This window comes from Phaseolus vulgaris, chromosome 1 (assembly GCF_000499845.2).
Source record: "Phaseolus vulgaris cultivar G19833 chromosome 1, P. vulgaris v2.0, whole genome shotgun sequence".
Classification (NCBI taxonomy): Eukaryota; Viridiplantae; Streptophyta; class Magnoliopsida; order Fabales; family Fabaceae; genus Phaseolus; species Phaseolus vulgaris.
In genome coordinates this window covers 41,235,170-41,256,961 of record NC_023759.2, presented here as the reverse complement: position 1 = coordinate 41,256,961, position 21,792 = coordinate 41,235,170, and the positions used below count along the sequence as shown (strand labels likewise).

Genomic DNA, 21,792 nt, shown 5'->3' with positions numbered 1-21,792 from the left:
ACTTCTCATGCACCTCCAAGGCTAACATCACTCTTAGGAGAGCCTTGTTCCACCAACAATCCATGGAGCTTCCGCATTCATCAACAAAAACCGCAAGAAAGGAGACACAAATCCATCACTTTAGCTAAGTCTCTCCACCACCAAGATTGATTATTCAACCAAACATGGCTAATACCAGATTCCGCTATATATTTAGAGTCCAGAATATCTTTCCATTTCCCCTTTTCGTCGCTCATCAACCTTCATTTTCGTCATTAAAGCATAGTGAACCTAGTTAGGAGGGGTGTTCTAGTTAGCACTCTTTCTTGTCCCCTATGTCAAGAAACAGACGAATCATCTCAACATTTATTCTTGGAATGTAAGTATGCTTTATATGGTTTGGAGTCACTGTTACAAATGGATTGAAATTATTTTTGTTCAATATAAGGATCTAAGATGCCACTTTGAGAGATTCTCTTTGGATCATGTTAACTCCAAACAAAATCTTGTGTGGAAATGTGTTTGAACAGCTAAAGTTTGTAGCATCTGGGACCAAAGGAATAGAATTGTTTTTAAGTAAGGTAAAATTGACGTCTGAAGTATAAGAAGTTGTGCTTTAATTTTTCCTTCTCAAATATGATTTTGAACCCCTTTATTTGTATTAAAAGTTATTCTTAGATGGGCAAATGGGAAGGGATGGGGTACAAAAATATAGATTCATTTGTTATTTGCAATGAGCAATGAAAAGGAGTTCTTTAATCTGGTGTATGCAGCTGTTACGACCAAAGGAATATGGTCCTTGGAACAATCTATGAAGACTATGGTAATGTGGTGGATAGTTGTTCCTAGGGATCGTTAAGGAAGGTATAAGTAGAACATAGTTGGTGGGTATTTTGACACAAACAAGTTGGAATTTCGTAAACTAATCGACAGTAGGAAGAAAAATTGAAGATTACTACAAAACTAGTTGTCTTGTGAGCTGTCAATAAATTCTCTAATCAATACCAAACCGAGATGATTGGCAATTACTATATTTGATTTCCCATAAGAATCCCAGTGAGAATAACTCTTATTCGAAGCATGAAATAGATACAACGAAAACTTAAGTTCTGTTTAAATAAACTTCTCTAAATACATTTTATTTTCTATTATTGAAAAGTTTATCTGTGTTGATTTTGGTTTAATCTCAAGTCCCACATCGGTGGGTTCATTGTTTGGGAAGGAGGTTTAAGGATTATAAATTAACCTTTCCTCCTTCACTATAAAATATCACAATTTGTAATATCTTCTCCCATAATAATAAAAGCGGGTTGTTTCAGCTGTGCTCGGAGATTAGGCTAAATTGGCTGAATCCGTTAACAATTTTCTGGTGTGTTTTTTCCTCTTTATCTCTTTTATTATTCCGTTCTATTTATTAGTATTATGTTGCTTTCTCTTTTGTTATAGTATTCAATATTATTTGTCAGGTAACTCTGTTAGTGTTATATTTTAGTGGGGAAATTACCCGTTTTTTTCAACAAGTGGTATCAAGAGCCGAAGGTTCACCCTTGGATTGTTTGAAATTGTTTGTAATATTGAATACTATATTTTGAGCTTGTAATGGCAAATCAAGAAGAAGAAGCGAAGGATGTATCCAGAGTGTCGAACTCCTCGTCATCATGGTCGAGGTTCCCGGTGTCCACTTTGAAATTGGCGGTGGAAATATTTGATGGCACTGGACATTTTGGCATGTGGCAAGGAGAGGTCTTGGACTCTCTTTTTCAGCAGGGTCTTGATATTGCTATTGAAGAAGAGAAACCAGAAGAGGTAAAGGAGAAAGACTGGAGCATCATCAACTGGTTGGCATGCGAAACTATTCGATATTGTTTGTCCAAAGAGCAAAAGTATGTTGTAAAAAATGATACTTCTGCACACAAACTGTGGAAGGCAATGGAGGACAAGTTTCTAAAGAAGAGTGGTCAGAACAAGCTCCTGATGAAGAAAAGGTTGTTCCGATTTGACTACCAACAAGGTACTATTATGAATGCACACATCACTATGTTTAATCAATTAGTAGCAGACCTGTTGAATTTAGATGTGAAGTTTGAGGATGAGGATTTGGTTTTGATGTTGTTATCATCTCTTCCTGGTGAATTTGAACATTTGGAGACTACGCTCCTTCACAGGAAGGAGAATGTGTCGTTAGATGCAGTTTGTTCTGCTTTATATAGTCATGAATTGAGAAAGTAGGATAAGATGAAAACCAAATCAACGACATCAGAAGAAGCATTGGTGGCAAGAGGTCGCCAACAAAGCCAGACAAAGGGGAGAAGAGGGAGGTCTAAGTCTAAAGGTTGAGTCGTTGCCAAAGATGAGTGTGTTTTCTGTCATGAGAAAGGACACTGGAAGAAAGACTGTCCAAAATTGTAGAAGAAAGGGAAGGTTTCGCAAGATGCAAATGTTGCAGAATGCAAAAGTGATGTGGAATCAGATATCTCTTTAATTGTCTCGCTTTCAGCATCATCGTATCCAGATGAGTGGATATTGGATTCAGGTTGTACCTATCATATGTGTCACATTCGGGAATGGTTCTTTGAATTTCAAGAACTTGATGGTGGGGTTGTTTACATGGGTAATGATAATCCATGTAAGACAATTGGAATAGGTTCAATCAAGCTGCGGAATCATGATGGATCCACCAGAATTTTGCGGGATGTACAGTACGTGCCAAAGTTGAAGAAGAATCTCATCTCATTGGGGGCTTTAGAATCTAAAGGCCTAGTTGTGACGATGCTAGATGAATTCTTAAAGCAACTTCAGGAGCACTGGTGATGTTGAAAGGCATGAGGAAGAACAATCTATATTACTATCAAGGTAGTACAGTGGTGGGGATAGTAGCGGCATCAACTTCTAGCACTAAGAAGGATGACGAGGCAACGAAGTTGTGGCATATGAGGTTGAGACATGCTGGAGAGAAATCCTTGCAAATTCTTACCAAGCAGGGATTGTTGAAAGGTATGAAGGCTTGCAAACTTGAATTTTGTGAGCATTGTATTCTGGGAAAACAACGAAGAGTGAAGTTTGGCACTGCAATTCACAATACCAAGGGTATTCTGGATTATGTGCATTCAGATGTGTGGGGACCTGCCAAGACTCCGTCAATCAGAGGTAGGCATTATTTTGTCACTTTTGTGGATGATTTTTCCAGGAGAGTTTGGGTGTTTACTATGAAGAACAAAAATGATGTGCTTAAAATTTTCCTTAAGTGGAAAGCTCAAGTTGAAAACTAGACAGGAAGGAAGATTAAGGTTCTCTGAATAGACAATGGAGGAGAATACAAGAGTGATCTGTTCCTGAATGTATGTCAAGATTGTGGCATAGTTCAGCACTTCACTGTTAGAAAAACACTACAACATAATGGGGTGTCGGAGCGTATGAACAAGACACTTGTGGAGAAAGTTCGTTGTATGTTGTCTAATGCTGAGTTAGACAAAGAGTTTTGGGCTGAGGCTGTGACATACGCTCAACATCTCGTCAATCGTTTGTCATCATCTGCTATAGATGGCAAAACCCCGTTAGAGGCAAATAAGGCTCTTTTCATAGGTTTTAGTCCTGGAGTGAAGGGATACCGTTTGTGGTGTCTAGAGGCAAAGAAGACGATTATCAGCAGAGATGTTACCTTTGATGAATTTGTCATGTTAAAGAAGGTAAATCCAGAAGGAGTTGATAGTACTCCGCAATAGGTGGAGTGTGCCCGGAAGCAGGTGGAGTTTGAGCAGACAGTGGTGATCCCAACACGAAATACCACAAGTGACTCTACTATGGCAGAAGAAGAGTCAGATGAGGAAGTGGTTCCTACCCAAGAATCTCAACAGCAATCAGCACCAATTGCAATTAGAAGACAGAGACGAGATATTCAGAAGTCTGCTCGTTTCATGGATATGGTTGCCTATGCCCTTCCAGTTGTTGGTGACATTCCATCTACTTACCCAAAAGCCATTTTGAGTTCAGAGAGTGGTAATTGGGCAGGTGCGATGGAAGAGGAGATGGAGTCTTTGAAGAAGAACAAGACGTGGAAGCTGGCACAATTACCAAAAGGTAAGAAAGCAATTGGGTGCAAACGGGTATTTGCAAAGAAAGATTTCCTAATAAAGAAGATGTTCGCTACAAGGCAAGGTTGGTTGCTAAAGTCTTTGCTCAGAGGGAGGGAATTGATTATAATGAGGTATTTTCTCCAGTTGTTAAACATTCTTCCATTCGAATTTTGTTGGCCTTGGTAGCACAGTTGAATTTGGAGCTAGCTCAACTTGATGTAAAGACCATATTCCTACACGGTGATTTGAGGAGGAAATCTATATGACTCAACCATAAGGATACAAGGTTGCTGGTAAAGAAGTTTGGGTTTGTAAACTTAGCAAATCGTTGTACGGACTGAAACAATCTCCGAGACAGTGGTACAACGATTTGATAAGTTCATGAAGGATCAGAAGTACAAGAGAAGCAAATATGATCATTGTGTGTATTTGCGCAAAATTCAAGATGGTTCCTACATTTACTTACTCTTATATGTTGATGATATGCTGATTGCAGCAAAGAGCCAAGTTGAGATTGACAGGTTAAAGGCTCAGTTGAGTAAAGAGTTCGAGATGAAGGATTTGGGGGAAGCCAAGAAGATTCTCGGCATGGAGATAAATAGGGACAGAGAGAGGGGAAAACTTTGGTTGTCACAGAAGCAGTATTTGCAGAAGGTACTACAACGTTTTGGTATACACGAAGATACAAAACTTGCAAGTACCCCACTTGCTCCTCATTTGAAATTGAGTAGCCGTTTATCTCCGACGACTGATGAAGAACGAGAATACATGGCAAAAGTCCCATATGCAAATGCAGTTGAAAGCTTGATGTATGCAATGGTGTATACGAGACCAGATATTTCACAGGCTGTGAGTGTTGTTAACAGGTACATGCATGATCCGAGCTAGGGTCATTGGCAAGCTGTGAGATGGATTCTACGGTACCTCCAAAATACCTTAGATGTTAGATTGGCATTTGAGCAAGATGAATCACTTGATCAATGCATAGTTGGATATTGTGATTCTGATTATGCAGGTGATTTGGATAAGCAACGGTCTACAACTAGCTATTTGTTCACTTTAGCAAAAACGCCAGTTAGTTGGAAGTCTACCTTGCAGTCTACGGTGGCTTTGTCTACGACAAAGGCAGAGTATATGGCGATTACAGAAGCTGTGAAGGAAGCAATTTGGCTTCATGGGTTGCTTAAAGACTTGGGAGTTGGTCAGAAACAACTTGAGTTATATTCTAACAGTCAGAGTGTTATTCATTTAGCAAAGAATCAAGTCTTTCATGCACGAACGAAGCACATTGATGTTCGTTATCACTTTGTGCGTGAGATTCTCGAAGAAGAGGAGATTGTTCTCCAGAAGATTCACACTACGGAGAATCCTGCAAATATGCTCATCAAGGTGGTTTACAAAGGCCAAGTTTGAACATTGTTTAGACTAGGTTAATATTTTGCACATTTGAAGTTGGCGTCCGGAGGCACAAATTTGAAGCACTGCAAAGTTTGTTTTTATTATGTTTTGAGAAGATTTGTATTAGGTGGAACTTAAAATTAAGCCAAGGTGGAGATTTGTTGATTTTGGCTTAATCTCAAGTCCCACATCGATGGGATCATTGTTTGGAAAGGAGGTTTGAGGGTTATAAATTAACCTTTCCTCCTTCACTATAAAATATCCCAATTTGTAATATCTTCTCCCATAATAATAAAAGCAGGTTGTGTTCGAAGATTAGGCTAAATTGGCCGAACTTCGTTAACAACTTTCTAGTGTGTTTTTTCCTCTTTATCGCTTTTATTATTCCGCTCTATTTATTAGTATTATGTTACTTTCTCTTTTGTTATAGTATTCAATATTATTTGTCGGATAGCTCTGTTAGTGTTCTATTTTAGTGGAAAAATTACCCCTTTTTTTCCAACAATCTGAACATAGCCTTGATATCCGATCAATTTGTAGTGCCTCGTCTTCTCTATGTTTAACCATATCAGGTGAAAAATTCAAATGAAGATAAACCTCCTCACCAAACCAAGAGAACCAAAGAAATAAAATAAAAAACAAGAAACACAAATCCATGTACCAAGGTGGAGAAATCAAGCTTAGTTCAAAATAGCAACCCTCAGACTTTACCTTTCGATCAAATCTGCTAGATAACGAAATTGGCACTCAAAGTCTAAATGAACAGGCTCTGATATTTTTTTTCCCTCCTCGTATACAAGTTATGGAAAGATAGTTCCTAATGTCAAGCAAACCAAACAATAACATACATATATAAATAATTATAAATTAAATATAATCCGTTACGGATGGTACACTGAATACTCATGGGGGCGGGGGTATTTGTTCTGAAACAAACACCTAAATCAAATCCTGGAGCAACCAGGAACAATCCAAGAACTCCTTGCAACTAATAGGTTTTTGTTTTGGGAGCCGCCTTTTTCTTAGGTTGCCTTCTAGGAATGGAGTTTTTCATCCCAACGAAAAACAACAAAGCCCCGAAGAGGGCCATATTCTGCAAGGAGTACAATATTTGATAAATTGCAACAATACATGCATACAGCTCTAGTTTGAGCATTCCATATGAATTTCTTTCTAAAAGAAGGAGCACTGCTCTTACCTGAGTAAATTTGATGAAAAGTTGAATAAATTCCTTGTCCTCGCTGTCGTAATTGTAGAAATCATACAGTATCGGAGTAGTAATCATTTGATGCAAAAGCTACAAGGAGAAAATAACCAAGGCTTCGAAAATTGAGCACTTGAAAAACCAATTTCAATTTAATAGGTTAAAGTCAAGCTACAAACCAAAAGGGAAGCTCCAAAAGAGCTGCCAAGTATGAAAAGAATCCCTCCAATGCCCTTGAGAGCAATAGCCCCGGCAACTAAAAACTTCATCTGTTAATGGCATCAATCATATAATATAAATACATCTGCTACATACAAAATAACATTATATGTATGCTAAAAGGAGCAGTTGATTGAATGAAGTACGGAACATGCCTATATAAGGATGCACTAGATGCATGACAGCTATAACAATGCAAGAAAGCTCAATTATTTTCCACTACAATGTTTCATAACTTCCTCGTCTCCTGCCTGCACCTGTACCATTCTTTTGAACATTTATCCAATTTTTTAAACTATTTTTCTGTTTAATCCTATTGCCTGCTGAGAACCCAATTTTGGATAAGTGCTGCAAGCAGTCAAGCAGTAGTAAGTGCAAAGCCAAAATGAGAATCCCTAGACATGTTAATTCTTTGTTCACTATAAATGGTACTTTTATTTAAACACACGCAGTTACAATAAAAACACTATTAAATACCAATGTATATGTTTTATCAACCATTAAATAGACATTAGACGTATAATTAATAATAGATAAATGCACGCATTCACAAGCAGCGTTCAACTCCATGTCACACACACGTTAAATTTAATCACCTTGTCCTTATTTTGTTCCTACCCAAGAACTTGTTCATCTGTTTGGTTGTATTTTAATCATGCTTTCCTTAAATGATGTAATAAAAGAGACAGAAACTAACATCGATATCCGGAAGTTGAAATCCAACTCTAGAATGTACTTGATGTGCAAATGCATCAAACTTCGGTCTTAGTGTTTTTGCTGCGGGTCCGCCATCAACCCCGTAAGCATTAAATCTGTACAAAACAAATAAATAAAAACAAGTAAAGATTGATTGCTATGTGCTTCCAGAATCAAAATGACAAATGGAAAGAATTATCAGTTTCTAATGTCTGATTAGATGTAAACAGTGAACACTGAAAAGAAATACTATCAACTAGCCCAATAATATAACAAATGATCCTATAAATCAGGTTCTTATGAATGCAAACAATCAAATCTAAATAAGAATTAAACATGGGAAATGATAGAAAAGAAAAGAGGAGCATAATTCACATTATTCCACTTAAATCAGAAGGTAATAGTCCACTAGCAACGACAATTAGAAATTCAGTTAGTGTAATAGTGTGTTATAGATTTGTCTCCCTCAATCTATGCCTTAACCCCAAAACAAAGACATGCAATCTCTGTTGGAACCATAACTTGATACAAGAGAATTATCATCATCACCTAGCCCTCAACAAGCAAGGAACAGGATAGGATCGAGGGTTAACTAAGACCACATGTTTACATACCAATATACCCCGACCCCCAACAAATAGTCATTTTTAGCTCAAGGACTTATGTCATGTTTAGATCAAACTTAAGAAATACTCGTACGCATCGAAAATAAGATGGTAAAATAAATTAAGTTTATCTCATCATTAGTTGAAATAATTTTATGCTATGTTAAAATTAGCTTTTTGAAGAAGCCAAAAGGGAGTGCTACAAATTAAATTATGTATAAACATTTTTTTACTTTCGACAAAAGTTTCATCTTATATTGATTTTCGATGAGTGCTTATTGAGAAATTTATTTAAATACGCACTAATAAAAATCAGGGATGAGTTCTTTTAATGAAAACTGAAAATTGACCGACTTTCATCGAACATTAATAATATAAGGCTAACATTTTTTTTTTTCGGAATAATTTCCCAGTTTCAAAATAACACATTATAAACGAAGAGAGAGAGAGAGAGAGAGTGCGTGTGAAACAACCACACAAATTATTCAACAACCAGCAAAAAGACCCTGCGCCCACACTACTTCTTAATTCCTAACTTGAAGATCAACACACGGTCAAACTTAGATAGACAAAACCCGAAACCGTTAATGTAATAAAACGACTTTTTAAGCACACCGGCAATCATCAAAGCTAGCAACTACACTACAGTGGTAGCAATTGCAATAAATGCAATTGATGCGAGAAGATCTAACTACCATACCAAGGAAATGGACTCTCGCCTATAACAAATCTGACACTACGACGAACAAGAAAATTGCAAAAAGAATTAAAAAAGAAAATCTAAAAGCGAAAAAAATATCAGTTGAATGCACTTCAACGGTGTGAAACACAGATCTGCAGAATCGTTTTGACGAGTCAATTGAACGTAACAGATCCAAACAGAGAAACTACCACAACAAGCAACACGGCAGAAGTTGAAAAGCATAATCTTAACCAATAAATTGCTGCAATAACAAAAATTAACGAACATGCATGATTCGAAGTGCGAGGAAAGGATGAGTGAGGAATATGAACTAACTCTTGGTAAGCAGAGAGGATAAAAACGGAGGCGAAGAGGACTCTGCCGAGAAACGAAGAGAACGCCATCGAAATTTTAGACAGAGAAAGAAAGAAGTTTTCTTTTCTTTTCTTTTCCCGGTCAGAGCGAGAACGAAAGGGAAAAGAGCGAGCCAAGACAAAATTGAAAAAAAGGGTCGATTAGGGGTAATATAGTCTTTAGCGAAAAGAGTCAAAGGTCTCGTTAGGCAACTCTTTCGGCGGCCATGGGCTCAATTAATGACACACATGGCCCAATGGGCCGAATTTATTCACTTTATAATCCGAATTTAAAGCTGGTTTAGGACTTTCTAATAAGATATTAGCACATTTTTTAGTCAATGATCTAACTACACGTTTACACTTACCTGTAATGTAATTAATATCATCACTAGTTTTATTGATAACGTGTGCGTTAGATTATAGTTTCATATTTGAATTGGTTTTTCCTTTTTCATCATATCCTATCCTGAAACTAATTTTTATTACTATAAATTAAATGTCATAGTGCTTTTTATATGACAATACTCACTGTTAGTTTATGTGTATAATTAATTACTTTTGTGGGTTCAAATGATAAACATATAATTTATTGTTTTAAAATCAATTATTTCTGAAAGCAAGTTTGTTTTAAAACCACCAAATAATTGAATATTTATTTATATTTAATCGAATATTCTAATAAGAGTAACGTGTTTTCTTAATAGATTAAAACATGTAATTGATTAATAATTAGTAAATAATTGATATTCTGTCCAGAAACCACGTTTGCTTACAAATATCACATGTTACTCTTAAACCATAATAGATTATTCCAGCTCGTTCTCAGCATTAGGAACTTAGTTGATTTTATTTTGAAAAAATCATATTATTTTTTGTTAGTCTCTTAAATTTTAATGTGCTTTTTGAAATCTATTTTAAAGTCAAATGGAGAGCCCAGAAAGACAAATATAAACGAGACACAAACAAACACATTACAAATTGTCATCATATTATTTAATAAGGCTACAAGTCACTAAAACCAACACCATAAAATAAAATTTAAAAAAAAAAAAAAACACTTCTTGCAATGTTTTCTCCACACAATTGAAATTAACATAGATTATCGGTTTCAGATAACTTGCTGCATTATTCTGTAAATGTTATTCAGAGAGAAACAATAGTTACACACACAATAGATCTTAAATTTCACATAATGTTTACTTTTAGAATCAAATAAAATTTTCTCAAAGTTTAGTAAATGAGAAGAAAGCCATGTCAAATTTAAGGAATATTACAAGTTTTGGGGAAATTTAAGAGAAACCTTTATATGTGTTTGTTTTTGTTTAAAGAAAACTTTAATTAGAAGTAAAAAAAACAGGAGCCAAACAACAATTGAGAATCACAAATCACAAATAAAATAAAGCAACAAGTATAATTAATGAGCGTGGTAATCATAGTGACATAATATTTTATCTCAAAGGTAAGATGAAATCGAATAGGTTGGTTGAGGATGAAGTTTTATTCAAGTTTCATTATTATCATTGCACATAATAACAAAAAAACTTAAAAGTAAGATATTGACCGGAAACAAAACTGTCTTATTAGCAATGGTCATTTAACAAATAAACAAACTTTTTTACATATTTGAATTATTAATAGACAGAGACTGTATAGTTTTATATTATTATTGAATAATTATTACTTAGAGTAAGTTTATTAGTTTTTACACTGACTGTAATGTCCTAATTAATATATATATATATATATATATATATAATTGAACTTATAATATTTGAACAAAAATAAATATATAATATTTCAAAAAGATATTTTATAAACTAAAAAAAAATTAGGAATGTGTATATGCAATTGGATATCAACACACTTATCACAGCCACAAATATGCAACATACCTAATAAGAGTAAGTTATTGATACTGTCATAACAATTAATATATAAATAGTTGAGAACTTAAATAATTATATTTTTACTTTTTCTCATAAAATTATACCATCAAAATAATAGTTTTGTATTTTTCAATCTTATTTATTTTATTTGAAACTTAACAAGTTCATGAAAGTTAAGTATTAAGTACATCACTAATACCTCGTATAAGATCAAAATATTAATACGTAGAGTGGCTAATAAGAAGTTACAGTATCTCCTTGAACTTACTATGAAAATATCAAAGTAACAGTGAATAAGTCTTCATTAACTTTTGACTTATAATATTCTTATTTACATGTTTTTGAGAATTAGTAAAATTAAATATTCTTTGAAGGTTTTGATACTCAATACACTCTACATCATAATTTTCCGCCTTAGAAACTTGCTCTCAAATTTGACTAAAAATAAATTTTGAATACTCCTTAAGATTAAACATAAGTAACAATTCAAAATATTCATCACAAGTTATAAGCACATGTAAAACATTCTAAAAGATAACAAGTATATCACAACATGCATATCAATAAAGAGACATATCGTTTGAACAGTATACATTAAGAAACTGGGTTGGTCAATACCTCCTTCATCGCTCAAATGTTTGATAGTCGCTTGAGCGACATACTTTTCATTTAAGCAACTTATTGATCGTTGAGGTGATCATACTCCAAGTGAAAAGAATATTGATGTGACATTCTCCTTATCAAATGCTTACTTGTTGCTTGAACAACATACTTAAACAATTAATTGATCACTTGAATGATGAAACTTTACACCAAATGGTTACTCTTAAATTTCCATCTCACTCAAGTTGGATTAGATCGTTTGAGCGAAATATGAAAATTATGACACTAAAACTTATTATGTGAGGAAAGGTAGAATAAAAATATGATTTTGAAGAATAAAAAGAAGAGTAGATTTTTTTTTTTCTTTTTATATTTCCATTGACAACTTTCGCACATTTCTCTATTTGTTTTTAACTCTAATATAAAATCCATTTTAGCTCAAATTCAAATCAAAGTTCAAACTTAATTATGTTATTTAACTCTCCCTTTTAACCTATATATCATATATTAAATAATATAATAATGATAATAATAATAAATTACACATACAAAATTATTGTTAAAGTTATATCAACAACAACTTCTAATTAACCGAGAAACTCTTAATAATATTGTCACGGTATTATAAATTAAAATATGTTTTTTTATTATCACTTTCTTAATTAAAATTCTTAATATTTCCTCTTCTATAAATGTACATTTCTCACATTATAGTTAACTAAAAAATAATTCTCAACCTTTTTGAACCTATGTCTTTTATTTTTACTCGTGCAACTAATTTTCTTACAATACTCTATCTCCTCTTTTTATCTCTATTTCTAAATCAAAGTCTAATAACTCTAAAAATACAATAAAAAATATTTATTATAAATTTCAAATATAATTAATATGTTTAAAGATATTTTATCATACATTTGAATTATAGTATTAATTTATATTAAGTAAATACTTATTATAAATTTTAATGATGTAAAAAAAATTATTTTATACTTTGTACAAACTAAAATATTGCTTATATTATAATGTTTGATAGAGTGCTTCTTCCTGCACCTCTATCCCTTCTTCAGCCACCCCCATAATAAACGTGATTTTACTATTATGCCCCTCAGTAAAATAATATTAAAAATTTAAAACTAAACCTAATTTTACCCCAACCCACTTTGTTTTATCTCTTTGCTTCGTTTCACCAGCAGCGGCAGAAGGCGCGGCGACACCCACCCCTCTCATTCACCTCCTTTTCTTCAATCAACCAGCAACCTCCATCCTCGCCCAGCAGCCCCCATCCTCGTCACCATTCACTTCCATTGTAACTCCAAATCATTGTTGAAGCATTGAGCCTCTTCATCCAACACAGAAAAGGTTAGTTCCAGATTTTTTTGTAAAGGAATTGTTTTAAAGCATACATTGTTTTGTTCCGCATCACAGAGATTTTTAAATCCGGTAGTGTGTAGTTAGGTTCCATATTTAATAATCCGGTAGTCTTTTTCAATAGTTCCAAATCCGGTAGTCTTTTTGAATAGTTCCGGATTACATAGGTTTCGGATTAAATAATCTGGTAGTCTTTTTGAATAGTTCCGGATTACATAGGTTTTCGGATTAAATAATCTGGTAGTCTTTTTGAATAGTTCCGGATTACATAGGTTTTCGGATTAAATAATTCAGTAGTGATTAATTAGTTATATAATCTGGTATGTGTTTTTTAATTGTTGGTTTCGGATTAGATAATCCGGTAGTATTAATTTTAGGATTTCAGATTAGCTAATCCGGAAGTGACTTTTTTTTGGAGTTTCACTTATGCAATCTTGTTTAGTTTATTTTGTTTCCAGTTGAAGAACTTTTTTTTAGATTATGTGCCATGGTTCACCTATGACAGATATGGCTAAAACAAGAGGTGGTGGATCTCAAGGTCATGATCGAACAAGACCAACGGCATTCGTCCGTAGAAGAGATCGAGGTGTTGTGGAGGAAAGAATTGGTGATGTTAATATTGATAATGACAATCAACAAGAATTACATGATGATAGGCAAATGGACCAGGGAGAAGGGTTTCCTGGAGGACCTTCTGATATGTCTTTGCTGGTAAATTTTGCTGACCATGTTGCTGTTAAGCTTTGGGATGGTGAGGTAAGAACGAAAAAACCTTCAATTAAATTGTTTTTGTTAATTATTGTTTAAATTGATTTAATTATATTAAATATATACAAATTTTGTATTAGGATCGGGGAGAACTTAAATTGGTATCCCACGGTAGGAAATTACGTAAATTTGGGATGCCTCATGCTGAGATTGAAGTTCTTATACAAAATTCTGGATTATTTAGTCTGTGCAATATAAGCTATGAGGTGGGGGACAGGGGGTTGATTTCAGCCTTTGTTGAAAGGTGGCATGCTGAGACAAACTCCTTCCACCTTCCCATAGGTGAGATGACCATCACACTTGATGATGTGTCATCTCTTTTACACCTCCCCATTTTGGGTCAATTCCCTACTTATGTGCCCTTAGAGTACAACGGAGCTGCAACTATTTTAACTGAGTTGTTACGGGTGGATGACGCTCGTGGGAAGGCTGAGATGAGGCAGTGTCGAGGCGTCCATGTACGATTGAGTTGGCTTCGAGATATATATGCGGAATGTTGCGCTCAAGAGGCTTGGGAGTGTGCTGCTAGAGCTTACTTGTTGCATGTGGTTGGATGCACTATTTTTGCATATAAAATTGCCACATCTCTATCTGTTTCGTACTTGTTGTTATTCAACAATCTTCGTATGTGCGGTGGATACGCATGGGGAGCAGCAGCACTTGCACATCTATATGAGCAGTTGAAGGATGCCTCCTACTTTAACACAAAGCAGTTGGGCAGTTATGTGACACTTGTTCAGGTATGAAACCATACAAATAATTAGCAATCACATGTTACATTCCATAATTTTTTGTATTAAATATTTTATAATTAATATAATGGAATTATGCAGGCATGGATTTATGAGCACTTCTCGGGCATGGGAAGAAGGGATATTAATCCCTCATATGACGAGGTACATTCGCGGGCAACACGATACATTGTTGCTCATCAGATTTGTGCGGTTGGTGATGTGCGGGTGTAGTTGGATGGGCTCACACACGATGACGTCATCTGGACTCCATATGAGGACCACAGATTGAGCAGGCCATTTGAGACCATTTATTTATTCTCGGGTTACCTACGATTGGGCAACTTATCATAGAGACATATGCCCGAGCGTGTGTTGCTCCAATTTGGCTACGAGCAGAGCATTCCACCATCACCGATGCCGACTGAGAGTCCTGGTGCACATGTCATTGATCAAAGGTGGTTGCAATTTGATCACCACTTGGTGACAGGTTTGATAGCTGCTTCTAGTCCATCTACATGTGTTCCTGAGTACATGTCTTGGTTCAGGACGGTGTCACACCCATACATTCGCAGAGGTGAGCTTGGAGATCAACCCAGTGTTGTACCATGTCGTCGCCTTCGTATTCCAAATGCTGAGCAGGCAGGTCTCTCGTCTCAAGATGAGCGTGCACATTCGGTAATATTTTTTTTATTGTTATGTGATTAAACAATATATTTGAGAAGTTTAATTTATTTTGAAGTTGGTGCAGGGTATATTTAGGCGCATTGTTAGTATTCTCCAACGCATGATAGATTGTCGTCAGGTCACTGAAGGCACTAACGCATATGAGAGTACACAGGCAGCACTGCATTTAGCCCGAATCGTGACAGATGACGGGGCGGTGTACACTAGACGATCACGTAATGTTCGTGGACGTCGTTGATATTTTGTTTTATTACATGATTGTAATAATAATAACTTTGTATGTGTACAATATGGTTTAATTAATTTATGTTGTAGTGTTTGCTATTTTATTTTTATCTGACATAAACACGAATTCATTATGAATCGGAAATGAAGTAATAAATTATGAATCAGAAGTTAAGTAATAAATTATGAATAAGAACCCCACATTATAAATTATGTCTACATCAATCGTCTCCAAGGTTCACATATGTCGGACTAATACTAATTAATTGGGTAAAAGATTGCATCCTACCAACGTAATATGATGACCATAACCTTGCCTCTGGGTAACAATGTGTACACCATAAAATGTCAGCGGTAGGTATGAGACAATCATAAATCATTTTTACCTGCACAAAGTGTGAATCATATACATGACCAATACATAGTAATTGGTGTAGACCAACATCGGTAGGGGGTGCAGTACGTAATGGGAAAATAGTAATATTTTGTTTCAAAGACAAACAAACTAAGATAATATTGTATCTGCTTGCTATTAAGTATCCCATATCCGGTATTGTCATCCATTTGTCAACACTAGCCTGCAAAATACAATAATGAAATTAGATAGCATACAAGTTCAATTAATCAATGCACATGACTCTTATGAATATACACTTACCACTGAAACTCATCCACTAGTAGAGATCTCTTGATATGTTCTACCCGTTGATGACCACCTAATAATGTTGCGTATTCTTCACGCCACTGAGATATTTCTTTGAATAAATCCATTATGATAAGTGGCCATGACTCTTCACCCATCCCCAACAAGGAGACAATAGCACGAAACCCACAATGTCCATCTGCTTTAACATCTATTACATCCAAAATATAAGGGTGACATTTCGGATGAAATTGATTAAGCATGGGAATTGCATTGGTGTTGGCCGTCACCTTAACATTTCCTTTAGGAGTCTTCAAAGATGATGAGCTATCATTTACAATATGGATGCGATCTACATGCTCAAAATATGAAGGGATGCGTTTTGTAGACCTCTGAAATTTGTTTGTTTGACTCTTTTGGGATCCTTTTGTCTTGACTACATTAAGTGGTGCACATAATGTTGTCATGTATAGGTAGGAAATTTCACACAACTTGTTTTTAATTGTCACTTTGCCACACATGTCAACCTGTTTGAACCGGGATAGAATGACATCCCATTCTTGTTGAATTGACAACTCAGATGATGAATCACATTTAGATAAATCTGAAAAGCTTAGTCTCGTCCACATAACATGAACTTCATTAAGAGGAATGACACCCATAGCATATCCGGCTAATTGACAAGCACATGGTAATCCGTGAGTCCGTCTAAGTACACATCCACAACATTCACTATCAAACCCCACATCATTGACCCGATCAAACTCTTCAGCAATGAGAATCAAAGCATGTTTAGATACAAAGCCAACCAACATCTTGTACAACTGCACATTGAATGTGTGTCCTATCACATGTAGACTCATTTCAAAGGATGCCTTGATTTCGTTATGTTGAAGTATAATAACATACTTGATAGCATCCCAACATGAGCACAAGTCTCCCATGCTATTTTGTAATATTCGTTTCAAAGACCAATGAGCTGATTCAACCCTGTATAAGTATAAAACATAAAACAATTAGACGTTATACATGTTCTAAACAAAGTAAAGGCATTGATATACCTGTTTGATGTTGTATTTCTCAAATGCATTAATGAATCTGTCCAACACTTTACAAATTTTTCTTTGTGCGGAATAATCCATGTGTTCTTCACATATTCAACAAGTAATGGCCACGGTGAACAAATAGTTTCAAAACTTTTAACAAACTCATCAAATTGAGCAATATCTGTACAATCAATGATAGTCCTCCATGAATCCATCACAACTTCCCAAGCCTCGACAGAATCAACCAACATTTTACACTTTGTTTTAACATTCTTATTGATATGAAACCGACAAAGAAGGTTTCTTGCTTTAGGAAACACAATATTGATGGCATTCATCAAAGCAAGATCTCTATCACAAACAATGACTTCAGGCCCCACATGCGATGTCAAAAGTGACCCTCTAAATTTTTGTAGTGCCCATATGAATTTCTTTTCCTTCTCGCTAGATAAGAATGCAAAACCAGCAGAAAAGGACAAACCTGTACAAGTCACACCAACAATCTCAAGCAAAGGCAGTCGATACTTGTTTGTTTTGTAAGTCTTATCCATCAAGAATACAATGTTAAATGCATTCAAAAGTTTCACAACATCAGGATGAGTCCAAAAAATATCACTAACAATATTGGAAGACTCATGACACGTACTCCAGTGAAGATAGTTGTCACGGTCTAACAACATCATTAATTGTTGTAATTCAGTTCGTGGTCCTCTAACTGATCTCTTGTATGAGTATCTTGCATTGTATACTTGCTTTATTGTTGTCATATTATCCTCATTATTCTCCTTCAAAGTACGTAGTATGCTACTCGGTTTAACCATTCTTTTAGTCATATCAACAAGCATGGAATGTTCATTCGCTTTTAATCTGCCCACATATGGATGACCAACTAATGTATCATACAAATCATGATTATGAGTACCACATATTACCTTAAGTACCCAACCTTGACCCTTTCCAATAGGTTTACCTCGCAATTTAAAGGGACATTGACATTTTCGAGTACCAATTACAGTAACCTCCAAACCATCCTTATACTTTCTGTAACTACCCCCCCCCCCCCCTTTCACAACCTAACAAGACATATGTTTTTCTCCCTTGCTTCCCATTTACTATGTCAGACCTAATAATGACAATAACAAAACCAAGTCTATAAGCAACCCTACGGACCCATTCAAGTAAGTCTTCTCGCGAAGGAAAAACCTACACAAAGTTATTCCAACAATATTACAAAAACACTTCTTCAAATTATAAAGTAATAAACATAAATAGAATGAAATTTTATTCACCTCATCTGTTGTAAAATGAGTACCATAATCCTCTTCAACTAATTCATGTTGATGCACAAAATTCATTAATTCTTCCATATATATCATTTATACTTCATTCGATCTTTTTGTAATCAATCCAACCTCCATGTCCATACTTACACCTTCATTCATAAAACATAAATTTCTATTTTATTCTAATTTTCATAAATTCACACAAGTATGCAAAATAAAAACAACATTCAATTACCCTTCCGGATAGTGTAATCCATAAGTAAAATAGTATCTTCCAGATTAGATAATCCGTAATGCATTTCACAACTTCAAAGTGACTTCTAGATTGTTTAATCCATAAGTCAAATTAAAACAGCAAATTGCATTCCGGATTACATAATCCATAAGTCATATTTAAAGTTCTAAAATGACTTCCAGATTATGTAATCCATAGTTCATTTTGTACTGGATTACACAATCCAGAAAAGTGAGTATGTTTGTTCCGGATCCGGTTTACCCCCAATTTAACTAATCTGGAACACTTTAATGTTGTCTTACGGATTGTAAAAACATTCCGGATTATAGGGGTGGATAACATGAAGTTCATTGCACGGATTATACAATCCGGTGATCTAGCGGATTAACCAAATCCGGAGAAATAAGTGTTTAAAGCACGAAGACTTACCTACGAACGGAGAATACAAGCCGTGAAGACCACCCACCACATCAAGAGTACCACCACCACGGTTACCACCACAAGCACCACTATCACCACCGGCAAGCACCAAGCACCAAACACCAAGGACCAAACACCTTCGTTTTCACTATGTGTAGAAAAGTAAAACAAATTTTCTATTTTTATCTTTCTTTACTGAAGGACAAATTTAGAATTTTAAAAGTATATGGGGGTGGCTGAAGAAGGGATGGAGGTGCAGGAAGAAGCACTCTGTTTGATGGGTTGTTTGATACATGTTTTCTTTCAAACAAATATTCCTTAGGATGGGCTAATCCCAAAAACTAGGATCCTTTAAGGCGATTTCTTGCTGCGCCTCCTTTCTTCCTGCAGACGTAAAATGACGACTTTGTTATTTTCTAATTGACTCTCTTTTTCTCTTTATACGGATTTTAGAATTCAATTTTTATTTTTTGTGTTTAAAAATCCATTTTAAACTCTAGAATTTAAAATATTTAAATTCAAGAGTTAAGAATGTATTTTTTGGGTTTGAAAATATATTTTAGACTCTAGAATTTAGAATACAATTTTTTTTTCGAATTTTAAAATTTAAAAGATATTTTTGAGTTTGAAAATACATTTCAAATTTTAAAATTTTGAAGAAAAAGGTATTCTAAATTTTGGAGTTCAAAATGTATTTTTGAACCCAAAAAATACCTTATAAATTTTATAATTCAGAAAACAAAATTGTATTTCAAATTTTAAAATTTAAAATGTATTTTTTTTAATTCAAAAATATCTTTTAAACTTTAGAATTTAGAATATAAAAATATATTTTAAATTTTAGAATTTGAAAGGTCTACTAATTATACAATTTAAAAATAAAAAAAAAACTTGCACCTTCTGTATAAGGGTAATTTTAGAATTTAAAATATTTATGGAAGTGCACCTTTTACTCAAGGGTAAATTTAGAATTAAAATATTTATGGAGGTGCAGGAAGAAACTATATGAAGGCGGAGGAAGAAATTGTCCCCTTTAATTGCAGGACTTCAATGTTGATGACTTGAACTGAATATTAGGGTAGGTTGATCTGGATTGGGCCTGAAACTAAGTTTTATACATGTTCTAAAGTTTAGTAGTATAAAAACTAAAACATGTGTTTAATTTCATACTAGGTTGCTTTCACTCTATCATTTGTATAACGAGGCAGATTCAATAGAAAAAGAAATGTTTGGTTTAGATAAGAAAGTGAAAACAAAATGACTTAGTAAGAAAAAAATTGAAAATGAAGACAGAGGAAGGAACTTGCTTCTTTATCAATATTATTTTTCATGCATTTGAAATAAAGCTTGAAAAACAATTATTATAAAAATATATTTAATTAAGTGTATCTATTATAATTATTAAGTTTTTATTATTATTACACATTCACCTTTAATATGATTTTAAATATTTATTTTTACCATCTACCAATGTAACAAAAAAAGAGAATTTGTGTTCACCATTTTCTTAAAGAAAATAGGTATAAATTCTGTTTAGATATTTGTTTTGCTAAACACTTACAGAAAAAATAAAATATTTTTATAATTTAAATTTAAGTGGTAGTAAAAATTTACAATTTAAATAATTTTTTTATAAATAGTGTATGTAAATTAATTTTAATGTATGAAAAATTATTTTTTTTAATAAAAAAAGTAACTTTTATATGTTTGTAAACTCATGATTGGTACTCTTCTTTATGTGGACTGCAGTTCAAAGGTCGTTATTTAAAGGGTTGAAAAAAAAGGCATTTACTGATCTCTTACTAAATTAAGTAAATACTATATTTTTCCTATGTTTCACAACGATTCAAAGACGTTTACTTATGTTATTTTAAATATAGTTAATTTGTTAAGATGCAGTATAAATTAATAAAGTAAACAATATAAATATATAATGATTAAAACAAAAAGTATAACTAAAATAGTTCTTTTTAATAATACTTTGTAAAACTTTTTTTTTTGTTAGTTAACTTGGGTATGAGTTAATTTTTTTATATTTTTTTGAAGTGAGAGTATATATAGTTCTATTCTAGTTATGCTTTTTTTTTCTTCTTTTTTTTATGTTAGTGTGAGGTAGATAAGAGGAAGGACAAATTTGTAAGACCAACCCTTCTTCATTCATCGTACGCACGCATATTATATACTGTCAATCATTTCAGTCAATTTTCCAACAAAATTAGGTTAACTTGAGCCTTGAAACTACATTTTTAAGAATTCCAGGTTGTCTCCACTCTCCACTAGGTGTTTAATGAGTTCCAGTCATAGAAATTTCTCAAAACTTAACAGTTAGCACAAAACAACAATCCCAACAAAGACAAATCCCATCTCTGTCATTGTTAAACCTTTTCAAATTCAAATGAAAAGGACAACCAAGCCATTTGCTCTCGCAATTTATGTGAATTAATACACTAAACCAGTCCCTATATCATGGTTGGTTTTGAACAACTGCCCCCTGTTCAAACTACATTTTTAAATGATAAAGTCACTCCTGAATAAACTATTGTTTGGTTGTACTGAAAACTAGTTGCACTCTATATCCTATATTTATATATTCTTTTGAAAATCAAGCTTTCTGCAGATGTGTCTCAATCATTAAGCAACATTGTGTTCTTTTGTAGTTGGTAGTATTCAGAAAGACTTTGCTTT

The 21,792-nt window shown here is 34.0% G+C and overlaps 3 protein-coding genes across 3 annotated transcripts; 1 reads left to right on the top strand and 2 right to left on the bottom strand.

Moving 5' to 3' along the window:
- Positions 1 to 6,205: 6,205 nt before the first annotated feature.
- On the bottom strand, positions 6,206 to 9,368 carry LOC137814285 (uncharacterized). The gene is made up of 5 exons (XM_068616922.1): positions 9,193 to 9,368; positions 7,571 to 7,685; positions 6,834 to 6,923; positions 6,649 to 6,747; positions 6,206 to 6,543 (listed from the first exon to the last, which is right to left on the bottom strand). Exons 1-5 carry the CDS (start codon positions 9,258 to 9,260, stop codon positions 6,439 to 6,441), a joined length of 477 nt encoding a protein of 158 aa, XP_068473023.1. The 5' UTR covers positions 9,261 to 9,368; the 3' UTR covers positions 6,206 to 6,438.
- Positions 9,369 to 13,576: 4,208 nt separating this feature from the next.
- LOC137816052 (protein MAIN-LIKE 2-like) lies at positions 13,577 to 15,493 on the top strand. The gene is made up of 5 exons (XM_068619153.1): positions 13,577 to 13,825; positions 13,918 to 14,577; positions 14,671 to 14,733; positions 14,923 to 15,246; positions 15,320 to 15,493. The coding sequence occupies exons 1-5, from the start codon at positions 13,577 to 13,579 to the stop codon at positions 15,491 to 15,493; spliced, it is 1,470 nt and encodes a 489-aa protein (XP_068475254.1).
- A 543-nt stretch (positions 15,494 to 16,036) lies between these two features.
- Positions 16,037 to 17,990, bottom strand: LOC137816051 (uncharacterized). The gene is made up of 3 exons (XM_068619152.1): positions 17,185 to 17,990; positions 16,139 to 17,113; positions 16,037 to 16,058 (listed from the first exon to the last, which is right to left on the bottom strand). Exons 1-3 carry the CDS (start codon positions 17,988 to 17,990, stop codon positions 16,037 to 16,039), a joined length of 1,803 nt encoding a protein of 600 aa, XP_068475253.1.
- Between the last annotated feature and the right edge of the window lie 3,802 nt (positions 17,991 to 21,792).

What these genes read in the sequence shown, in the direction of transcription:
- LOC137816051 (XM_068619152.1), bottom strand. Translation starts at nt 17,990, where the DNA reads ATGGTTAAACCGAGTAGCATACTACGTACTTTGAAGGAGAATAATGAG. An exon ending in AGAAATACAACATCAAACAG is followed by an intron (nt 17,114 to 17,184) that starts GTATATCAATGC and finishes ATACTTATACAG; the next exon opens with GGTTGAATCAGCTCATTGGT. An exon ending in CTAGTGGATGAGTTTCAGTG is followed by an intron (nt 16,059 to 16,138) that starts GTAAGTGTATAT and finishes TGTATTTTGCAG; the next exon opens with GCTAGTGTTGACAAATGGAT.
- LOC137814285 (XM_068616922.1), bottom strand. Translation starts at nt 9,260, where the DNA reads ATGGCGTTCTCTTCGTTTCTCGGCAGAGTCCTCTTCGCCTCCGTTTTT. An exon ending in TTCAACTTCCGGATATCGAT is followed by an intron (nt 6,924 to 7,570) that starts GTTAGTTTCTGT and finishes TGCCATTAACAG; the next exon opens with ATGAAGTTTTTAGTTGCCGG. An exon ending in TTTTCATCAAATTTACTCAG is followed by an intron (nt 6,544 to 6,648) that starts GTAAGAGCAGTG and finishes TACTCCTTGCAG; the next exon opens with AATATGGCCCTCTTCGGGGC.
- LOC137816052 (XM_068619153.1), top strand. Translation starts at nt 13,577, where the DNA reads ATGGCTAAAACAAGAGGTGGTGGATCTCAAGGTCATGATCGAACAAGA. An exon ending in TTAATCCCTCATATGACGAG is followed by an intron (nt 14,734 to 14,922) that starts GTACATTCGCGG and finishes AACTTATCATAG; the next exon opens with AGACATATGCCCGAGCGTGT. An exon ending in AAGATGAGCGTGCACATTCG is followed by an intron (nt 15,247 to 15,319) that starts GTAATATTTTTT and finishes AAGTTGGTGCAG; the next exon opens with GGTATATTTAGGCGCATTGT.